Source organism: Abramis brama, assembly GCF_963993115.1.
Source record: "Abramis brama genome assembly, chromosome: 3".
In the NCBI taxonomy this organism is placed as follows: Eukaryota; Metazoa; Chordata; class Actinopteri; order Cypriniformes; family Leuciscidae; genus Abramis; species Abramis brama.
The window spans coordinates 10,176,236-10,187,092 of record NC_139965.1 but is presented as its reverse complement, the minus strand read 5'-3'; the positions used below and the strand labels follow the sequence as shown (position 1 = coordinate 10,187,092).

Sequence of the window (10,857 nt, the reverse complement as noted above, 5' to 3'; positions counted from 1 at the left end):
CCATTTCTCACACATTTCTCGTTCCCCTCTGAAGTTCAGGCGACTGGAAATGTCAATATTGCAGTAAACGAGCCTGTTGTATTACATGCACGCCTGCAAACAAACGCCAACATGTTGACGCTCTCTTATATTCTCGCGCTAACTGAAAGCTTATGTGTTCCCCCCTGTGGCTCAGTGGTGGAATCTTAGGCTTTCGCACGAGAGACCCGTGTTCGACTCCCGGGTCTACTGGCACATAAAATTATGCCATCAATGCTTTCATTCTGTCAGTTCCCTTAAAGGCGACTGCAGATGTGTATTTTGCAGCCAACGAGCGCATTGTACAACCCGCTCGCCTGCGCCCAAACACTGTTTCTATGGCAACACAAAGTATTCCTAGCCGCTGCGGCCGGACTCCCACCAAAACTTCTCGCTCACTCAGTTCCAGTAATTGTGACTGTTCCAGCGTATTCTGCAGTAAACAAGTCGGCAACACAGCCCGCTTGCCTGCACACAAACGCCGTTTTTACGGCGACCCAGATAAATCCCATAAAGAGTGTATTTTCTGGTATTCCGGCCACGGCCGATGGTGTTATGAGTGTAGTAAAAATGCCCACTGCCCAGTGCCCATTCCTACACACAAACACGGCCCGCCACACACGGCCCGCACAAATAAAATCGACTCATGTCGATTGTGCACCAAATGTAGTGATTGTGCCCACGTCCCAGTGCCCGCAAACACTACACACTACATGTCTCACGGTTTCTGTAAAAACGAAACCAACGCACATACAGTCTGCACAAACAGACGGTGTTCTCAGCGTTTTGCATGGGCCCGATGTCCCGCGCCCTCATTCGCTCACAGACATAATAAACACCACGGGGTTCGCCCCGCTCGCTCTCTCTCAGCACACCGCTGTAGGAGAACTGAGCGCGGGCAGGCTGCCCGCTGTGATCAGCGCGCCCCCAGTCTCACACGCTGCAAGCGCGGCGCTCATGTTACAGCACACCGGTGCTCTCCGCTCGCCACTAGGTCGCGACCAGAGCCCAGATATCATTCTACCCCTAGCCACTCACGCGAAAGCGTGGGCAGAGCTTCCCGGGGTATCAGAGTGGGTGCTGAACATTATAGAAAGAGGCTATTCGCTACAGTTCGGTCGACGCCCGCAACGCCAAGCGGCGCGAATCGAAACTACGGTGAAAAAGGAAGTAGCACACCTACTTCGAGCCGAAATAGCGAAGTTACTGAGCAAAGGGGCTATTATCACAAGCTCAGAGCGAAGGGGGCATGTACAGCAGATATTTTCTTGTACTCAAAAAAGACGGGGGTCTCAGACCCATTCTAGATCTAAGACGACTAAACAAAGCACTTCTGAAACGACGGTTCAGAATGCTCACGACCAGGAAAATCCTCTCGCAAATTTGCCAAGGGGACTGATTCATGTCGATAGATCTGAAAGACGCTTATTTTCAAATACAAATAGCGTCACGTCACAGGCGATTTTTGAGATTCGCCTTCTAGGGCCAGGCATATCAGTACACAGTCCTGCCGTTTGGCCTATCCCTGGCACCTCGTGCATTCACGATGTGCATGGATGCAGCGCTCGTACCCCTCAAGTTCCGAGGCATACGAGTGCTGAATTATTTGGATGATTGGCTGGTTCTAGCTCGATCACAGTCAGAGCTCATAGAACACAGGACCATATTACTCGATCACCTCGAGAATTTAGGTCTCAAAGTCAATTGGGAGAAGAGTTCGCTGTCTCCCAGTCAGAAAAAATCTTTTCTGGGTACAGAACTGGACTCGCTGTCTATGACAGCACAACTGTCACCGCAGCGCAGACTGAGTATTCAGCGCATGACAGAAACTTTTCGCCACGGCACTTTAGTCCCGCTCAAAAAGTTTCAGAAAATGCTGGGTCTCATGGCTTCAGCATCTTCAGTGCTTCAGCTGGGTCTGCTTCGCATGCGCCCGCTGCAGTACTGGTTAAAACCGCGCGTTCCGCGCAGAGCGTGGACCTCCGGTCTCTTGCGCCTCAAGGTCGATCAGAAATGCACCGCAGCTCTGAAACCTTGGACAGCGACCGATTGGTACCAGTCAGGTGTAAGCCTGGGGACTTCCTCGAGTGTGAAGGTGGTGTCTACGGACGCCTCAACCTCGGGATGGGGAGCGCTGCTATAGGGCAGACCGTTCTTCGGCCAGTGGTCAGAACGGGAGAAGCTTCTACACATAAACTGCCTGAAAATGAAGCGCTGAGGCGCTTTTGTCCCCAGATAATAGGACACCACGTCCTGGTCCGTTCGGACAACATGTCAGTGGTGGCTTATATAAATCACCAAGGAGGTATCAGATCCAGAACCCTTCACAGGCTGACGGAACGCCTCCTAGTCTGGGCTCAGCACAATCTGCGCTCGCTCAGAGCAGCGCATGTGCCCGGCCGCCTGAATGTGGGACCAGACAGACTGTCCAGGAACAATCTTCCGGCAGGAGAATGGTCTTTATACCCACAGACAGTCAAACTGCTATGGAGGACATTTGGCAGAGCGAAAATAGACCTATTTGCGTCTCAAGAGAACGCTCACTGTTAGGAATTTTTCTCCAAGAGCAGGGATGCGCTGGCCCACGTCTGGCCCCGCTGCCCGCTCTATGCGTTTCCCCCTGTCACGCTCCTACCCCAGGTGTTAGAGCGAATCAGGGAAAACGGATGCCCAGTGCTACTCGTCGCCCCATTATGGACGGACCAAGCCTGGTTTCCAGTCCTGATGCAGCTGACGAGTACCGCCCCGTGGCCGATACCGGTGAGGAAGGATCTCCTCTCGCAGGCAAACGGCTCGATCTGGCATCCTTGCCCGGAGCTTTGGTCCCTACATGTGTGGGCCATCAACGGGTACCCGTTAACCTCCCAGCGGGAGTGTTAAACACGATCACGCAGGCTAGAGCTCCATCTACGAGACGGCTCTATTCCTCAAAATGGTCTGTGTTCACTAGCTGGTTTACAGCGCGTGGCACTTCACCCTCACACTGTGGGGTGTCGGAGGTTCTTTCCTTTTTACAAGAGCTTCTGGATAAGGGCAGAGCCCCATCCACGCTCAAAGTTTATGTGGCGGCCATAGCAGCGTTCGCTGAACCAACGCTTGGCCAGTCATTAGGAAGGAACGATCTGGTCATTCGCTTCCTTAGAGGAGCTAAGAGGCTGAATCCTCCCAGATCTCCCTCGGTTCCCGTTTGGGACCTTTCCACGGTTCTGGAAGCCATGAAAGGTGCCCCATTCGAGCCAATACAGTCAATAGACCTAAAACACTTGTCTCTCAAAACAGTGTTTCTTCTGGCTCTAGCTTCAGTGAAGCGCATAGTGGACTTGCAAGCGCTCTCAGTGAGTGCGACGTGTATGGAGTTTGGGCCTAATGACGAGAGTCATACTCAAACCAAAGCACGGATATGTTCCTAAATCCCTCAATACACCGTTTAGGGCACAGGTGATCTCCCTGTCGGCCCTGCCGGTATCTGAAGAGGAAGGGGACGCAGGCTTCCTTTGCCCAGTCAGGGCGTTAAGAGCCTATGTGTCTCGCTCATCTGTTTTCAGACAGACGGAGCAGCTCTTTGTTTTGTTCAGCGGACGTTCTAAGGGACTAGCTGCGTCAAAACAGAGTTTATCCAGATGGATAGTTGATGCTATAGCGCTAGCTTATACATCTAAGGGCCTGCAATGTCCGTTAGGTGTCAAAGCGCACTCCACGAGAGGCATGGCCTTGTCGTGGGCTTGGTCTAGTGGGATTGCCTTGCAAGATATCTGTATGGCGGCGGGCTGGGCCTCCCCGTCTACATTTATAAGGTTTTATAACCTCGAGGTTCCCGCTTTACAAGCTAAGTTGCTCTCGGTCTAAATTTTCAGTATTGCCTGCCCGATGCTATCAGCTCAGGATGCTGAAACTGCTAGAGCGTCGATCACTGATCGTCTGTATACTTCTGTGGGCAGTGCGTAAGTCCCCCATATTTATCAGTCCAGGCCGAGTTCGCACTGGCTGTGTGGAACACTTGATATAATCTGCTCTTATTAGAGCTCTATATTACAGGAATGATGCTATTCTAGCCCCTCTTCCCGGACTCTCTTTGAGTCCCTTGTGATTAGGCACTGTATGAGCCCCGGGCACCTGCCCTTGGGACTTTAGTGTTGTATCTCAAGCACGCACAGCGTTTTACACTGTGTTCCCCTAGCGTAAGATATTACGCAGTACGAGAGAACCTCTCGTAAGAGAACGTACTCGGTTACTAACGTAATCTCGGTTCTCTCTAGAGAGGGAACGAGTACTGCGTATCTTGCCGTGCATGCATCACGCTCTGGTTCGCTTCGGCGATGAAAAACTGGTCAAACCAGCCTCTCGGGGCTGTATTTATAGCCAAGCCCCACCCGCTTTTGGCGGGACATGATGTTGTGGGCGTGAAGCGCCCTCATTGGTTCTGGGCCTCTCTTGATAGGCTTGTGCAGTTGCCGCAGAGCAGCCAATGGGCGCGCGAGCTGTCTCGCCCATGTCTGCATGCTGCTGCAATGCGTTTTACATTATTGCAAAATTAAGGATAATTTTTTGGCTTCAGTATCTCGTGGAAAAGAGGTTTTCCCCAAGCGTAAGATATTACGCAGTACTCGTTCCCTCTCTAGAGATAACCGAGGTTACGTTAGTAACCGAGTACGTTTTTACTAAAATATTATTGTTTAAAATATATAATGACAAACGTCCCACCTGTGGGTCATGTGACCCTGCAGTGTCTCGATTTGTTGTGTGATCATGATCATGTAGAGAGAGTTTATGAGGACAATGATGTTCAACTCACCCTTCACAGAGAGAGAAAGAGAGCTTGATGTGGATGAGTTTGGTCTTCCATATCTCTGTCCTTTACACCAGTACTGACCCTGATCAGACTCAGTAGCTCCTCTGATAGTGAGAGTGCCTCTGTTTACAGTGTAACGATAATCAGATGTCTGTAACTTTACACTGCCTTTATGCCACTCATATCTCCAGTCACTGTGATCAGAGTTTATCACACACTTCAGATTGACTGTTTCTCCAGTGAATACACGACTGTCTGGTGTCACAGTCACTGTCGATGTGGGTAAACCTGAGAAGAAACAGAAACATAAAGACTCAAACATCTCTTTCAGGGAATAAAACTGATTGTTCAGAAGGACCTTCGGTTGTAAACGCTGGTTGTAAATGGGAATGTTGCTGGTATAAACCCACCAAACAGAATAACAAAATTATAGATTGAGAAGAAAATTCCAGAGCTTTCAAAGAATAATGTTAAAGTCTCTGGAAATTTCAGGGAATATTTATAGTTCAGAGTTTTAACAGGTTACATGACAGACCCGGGTAAGTTTATGGATGAGTAAGCGGATAATCTCAACTTTTTAATAATAAATATGATAAATATCATCATATAACAAATGTTAATAAAAGGCCAGACATAAAAAATAAACTTATTCAGCCATATAATCTTTTCAAGAACAGACTGGCTTTAGTTCAGACAATCTTTCTTTTTTAACTTATTGCAACCATTAAAAACAATATAATTCTTGTTCACAGTAATATACTTCTCAATAGTTTAATCAGTAATAAAAAACTGTTTAAAGATTAAAAGATAAGTTTAAAATAATAATGATTGCACAATCTGCACTAAGAATGTAAATTGTGAATTGAAAGGAGAAGAACGACTCTCTGCTTCTTAGCGTCTGTTTTCATGGATCTGTGTCTCGTGTCGAAGCTGCGTCCTCTTGACGTCACATTTATCGGCCGCATACGTCATAAAGAACGTCTTATTTCAGGACAGTCACCATTATAAAACTGAGCGTTATTGCTAGTGAAGTGTAAATTGTTGTAGTTTCCTCATGGGAATGTAATGGTCAGTTTACTGAGATGAAGAGCCTCATGACGTTTGCGGCAGATAAATGTGACCTCCGGAGGATTCAGCCTTCGAGATGAGACGCAGCCGGTGACTCCAGGATTTGATGATCTGTTGAGATTGAGAATGTGTTTGTGTTGTTCACCATGAGGTCTGAGTGACTGAACTTACTCACAGCTGCCTTTCTGGAGCCCATAACCACGAGTGAGAAAGGTCTATATTAACACCAGTATTGGTATCGGCCCGATACTGCGCTCTCATATTCATACTCATAAAAATGCTCCGATACCAACAACCGATACTAATGCAGTGTGTGTACAGTGTGTACAGTGTTTGTGTCCAGACAGAGAAACTGACAACAGAGAGTATAATGGGGATACAAAAGCTGGATAAAAAAGAAAAAAGATACAATAGAAAGCCGTCTATGAAGTAAATGTCTAATCAGTGGAATATTAAACGAATAGTCACGTCTATATTGATGTTACGAGAAGCACAAGCTTGTCGAGCGCATCCCTTTTTCACAGACATCAGTGGAAAGTTTGTAGTGAAAGTTTTTATGAGGACAATGATGTTCAACTCACCCTTCACAGAGAGAGAAACAGCAGAGCTTGATGTTGATGAGTTTGGTCTTCCATCTCTCTGTCCTTTACACCAGTACTGACCCTGATCAGACTCAGTAGCTCCTCTGATAGTGAGAGTGTCTCTGTTTACAGTGTAACGATGATCAGACGTCTGTAACTTTACACTGCCTTTATACCACTCATATCTCCAGTTACTGTGATCAGACTTTATCACACACTTCAGACTGACTGTTTCTCCAGTGAATACAGGACTGTCTGGTGTCACAGTCACTGTAGATGTGGGTAAACCTGAGAAGAAAGACAGAAACACAAACTAAGAGACTCAAACAGCTGGTTTCATTAATCTGCAGACCCTTATGAAAAGAAAATATATTTTCCTATAAATGATCAATATATTAAATGGTTTAACAGTATATTTGAACATATACATAATAATATATTGTGTTAATATATTACAATATATTGAATAATACATAAGGAATTACCGCTTTTCATATATTGAAAAAAAAAAAGTTACAATGTATTTACTAATATATCATAATGTATGGAATTTAATATTCAGTAATACACTTCATAATATATAGATGTATATGTGATCAGATATGGTACTGCATGTGTAATATAATATTGCAGATATAAACTCACCGCATTAACCCTATAACTGCCGGTGCAAAATAAAACAGCAATTTCAAAATTATAGAGTCGGTGCGCTACACTACTAAAAGCGTATTAAGAGCTGGATTAATTCAGCTGGGACACCACTGAAGGTTAGGTGTGAAATGCACCGCCGGCTACTGGTATTAATATATCGCCATATGGTCAATGCATATATTGCAGTGTATTGAAAAATATAAGCTCTAGTTTCCCATATATGGACATGTATTTTGTAATATATTGCATTATATTTTGCAGTATATTCCCATATATTTTTGTTCCGGAAGGGGATAATCTGAAGGGCAGCAGCTCATGAATGAACTGAACATGTCTGGAGGATGGGGGTGAGCGAGGCACAAACTAACGCAGAGCTAGTTGTAACCATAGACTGTAAAAAATATGGACAAAGCATCTGTGACGTCACCCATAGACTTTCTGAAGAATGGTTTTGAGGCCGTTTATGGGGAGTATGGGCGGCGCCATCTTGGAAAATCTTGGGAAATCCTAACCCCGCCCACCTTCTGGCCAATCCATATATGGGTAAAAGGGCGGGCTTTGTGTGAGACTGAGCCGGCCGGTGGACCCGCCTCTTCAGCCAAGCAGCCTCAGCTAACGTTACAAGATCGACTGGCAGACTAGGCTACTTTTTACAGTCTATGGCTACTACATTCACTGCAAAGCTGCTGAAGAGTACAACCCATCTGAATTTGCTGGTAAGTTGTAACGTGAAGTTCATGTATGTCTCTTAAAGGCATGTTCAGACACCTTATAGTTATGTATCCTGCAAGGTACTATCCGGGTAAACTCATGTGAACAGTTAACAAGTTAGTACTACAACGAACGCAACCCATTTTATGTACGATATTTCAATACAAATGTTCAGATACAGTACAGAGGTGGTATGATGTGTTGTGTCAGATCATATGCTCGTTATCAGCTGTCAATCAAGCTGTCAATCAAAGTTAACCACACCCTTATTTGTCATACATTTTATATCTAAATACAATCTAAACTAACGAGTTAGAAAAAAATTCACCCCCCTCACAGTTGTCAGGCACTCGGAACCTATCGAAAAATACAATAAAAGTCCATGGGACCAACCTGTAAAAACATGAATTTATACTGTGAAAACGGACATTTTAACATGAGGGTCTATGGACATTTGCTCCCTTTTGGGACCTGCCCCTAGCAGATTTTCGATGTATTGCAGTTTTTCGCACTTCCGGGTAGGCTTCATTTTTCAGATTAGAATGTTGCCGCTTGGTTGTAACACGTAAATCGTACGCATCCGGCGTTTTGGGAGCCTGAAACCGCTATTTTTTGAAACAAGGTCCCAGAGTGGATAAATCTGAAACCGACACACTTGCGTTTTCGTGTGTACAGCCAATCCGTGTATTTTGTGAAACAATGATATCATCACCGCACCACTACGTCACGTAAGAGCAAAAACAACTGCGGTGTGTTCGTGTTGCAGAAGCTGCTGAGCCTCTTATTTCTTTATGTACTATTCACTTGAATGTATTTTTGTTTTATTTCTTTATTTCTTCATATTTTCTTTCTCATGCTATGATGCTTGTCTGTTGTCTGAGACATTTCATATTTTGTACCAGGCTATTTATGGTTGTTTATATTGTTCAATAAAGTTATTAGTAAAAATAAATAAATAAAATAAAGAAGAAACTACTGAGCCTATTATTATTGTATACAGCGCACAAGGTTTATGCACATGCTCCAAGTCTTCTCCATTTTTAGTGTATCTCTGTGGCAGAATTACAGCGCCACACACTGGTCTGGCATGTGAACTACATCGTTTTGAGTCGGTTTCAGTGGTTTTGTGCGTACGCAGATATTTCTTGAGACGATGCCGTGTTTACAGAATTTTTTTTTTTAAATGAGGGAAAAAAGATTGGATTGGGAAACTCTGGTTTGGTGTGGATGTGGTCTCAGTGTATTTACTAGTTGTCATATCAACAATATAGTGAACAATCTTTGGATGATATCACTGAACATTTATTTAACCATAGCAAAATTGAATTTCTTACTTAAGTAAATTTTGATTTAATGTTTATTTAAAATTAGACAAATTTGATATTATTTTAATCTCCAATCTATTATTTAACAGTTGAGATAGTTATTTAATGCTGATCTAACCAGCAGAAGACACTAGCAGGGTTTGAATCCCAGTTGTACAGGCGGGGCATGTTGTCACACTGCGTTACAATGAGCCTCTATTAGAACTATGATATTCTATTCTACACTTTTATCAATTCTATTGAGAAATCATGAGAAAAAGGTGAATAAAGACAGAGTCAGAGTTCAGAAATTATGAATTATTATTATGTTTTGTACTATGCTGTATAGCTGATATGTGGTGTTTGTTGTAAATCTAAAAAATATATATTTATTTTTAATTATTAAAAAATGCCATTATTTTATATGAAAAAGTCAATAATTGTATTTTATTGACAACATATTTTAGTTTGTCTTGTATATTTTTTAATTAGATCTGATAACATTTTAAGGTTAACATGTTACAATGTACTCCACCTATGGGGCATGTTGTCACATTTCACTTCCGTTCTTTCGGGGTAAATAAAAAAATAAAAAAATAAAAAGGTATATACTGTATTAATTAAACAAAACCACATAATTGTACTAGACATGTGGGAAATGAATGTGGAAAAAATAAATACTCTGAACCCCAAGTGAATTTACACAAACTGAGAAAGTCAAAAAGTATTAGACTGTTCCCCGCTCTCTAGATAATGAACTCTGAAAAGATCTGAGATCATAATCAGCCTGTCACTGTATATAGAGATGATTACAAACTCTTAACTAACATAATCTGACTGAGTGTGAGACAAAGTAAACTCTTTTCTACTCAATGTCTTCAGGTTAAAGTGATGTGATGATGAACACACTCACCTGATACTGTCAGTGTAACTCCATCACTGATCTCTGAGGACTGTGGGGTTTCAGTCAGAGTTCCTCTACAGCTGTACAGACCAGCATGAGACGGATCCACAGATGTGATTATATAGATCTGGTCTTGTCCTGCGCTGTGATAGATCTGGTCTGTTCTTCTTCTGTTATCTTGATCTTTATACCAGCTGTACCTCCAGACTCCTGTCTCCTGTATGTCACATGTGAGAGTGACTCTCTCTCCTCTGAACACACGAACATCAGGCTTCACCTTCACTACAGGTTTGGGTCTCTCTGTGAAATGAGCAAACACACACTTCATGTTTGAATCAAAAACTCAAAATTAGCTTTCACTGAAAAAAATCTACAGAGTAAAAAAGAGCACTTACCTCTCACAGTTATCTTAACATAACTGAAGTGTGTGTAGTATTCTCCTCGCTGTGCTCTACACTCGTATGTTCCTCCATCAGAGACTCTCACAGAACTGATTGTTTTAGTTCCTGCATCACTGGATTCCCAGTTTGAGTCTTTCGACCAGTCAAACCTCCATCCAGTTGAGCTTCCCACGTCACAGCTGAGAGTAACTGTGTCTCCAGTGAACACTGAACTCTGGGGCGTTACAGTCACAATGGGCTGCGGTTTATCTGGAAGTGAACAGTGATGCAGTGTTGAGCTCATTTATGTTATTGCTCATATCTTGTCTTGTCTTTTTTTTTTTTTTACAGTAAACTGTCATTTATTTTGATTTAAAGGGATGTGTCCTTTCTGCTCCCACTAGTGACACCACTTAATGGAATAGCAAAAATATTGATTTTGAGAAGTCTT

At 43.6% G+C, this 10,857-nt stretch overlaps 1 protein-coding gene across 1 annotated transcript in view; it reads right to left on the bottom strand.

The window, feature by feature from the left end:
- Nucleotides 1-3,076: 3,076 nt before the first annotated feature.
- The window catches only part of LOC311079886 (cell adhesion molecule CEACAM5-like), a gene marked incomplete at its 3' end in the record, with an annotated part of 33,839 nt that continues 26,058 nt past the window's right edge, over nucleotides 3,077-10,857 (bottom strand). The window contains exons 7-11 of the mRNA XM_084109608.1: nucleotides 10,422-10,676; nucleotides 10,036-10,326; nucleotides 6,457-6,744; nucleotides 4,811-5,095; nucleotides 3,077-3,381 (exon numbers count right to left, since the gene is read on the bottom strand). Coding sequence (XP_083965734.1) covers nucleotides 3,077-3,381; nucleotides 4,811-5,095; nucleotides 6,457-6,744; nucleotides 10,036-10,326; nucleotides 10,422-10,676 — 1,424 coding nt within the window. The remainder of the gene's footprint in view (nucleotides 3,382-4,810; nucleotides 5,096-6,456; nucleotides 6,745-10,035; nucleotides 10,327-10,421; nucleotides 10,677-10,857) is intronic.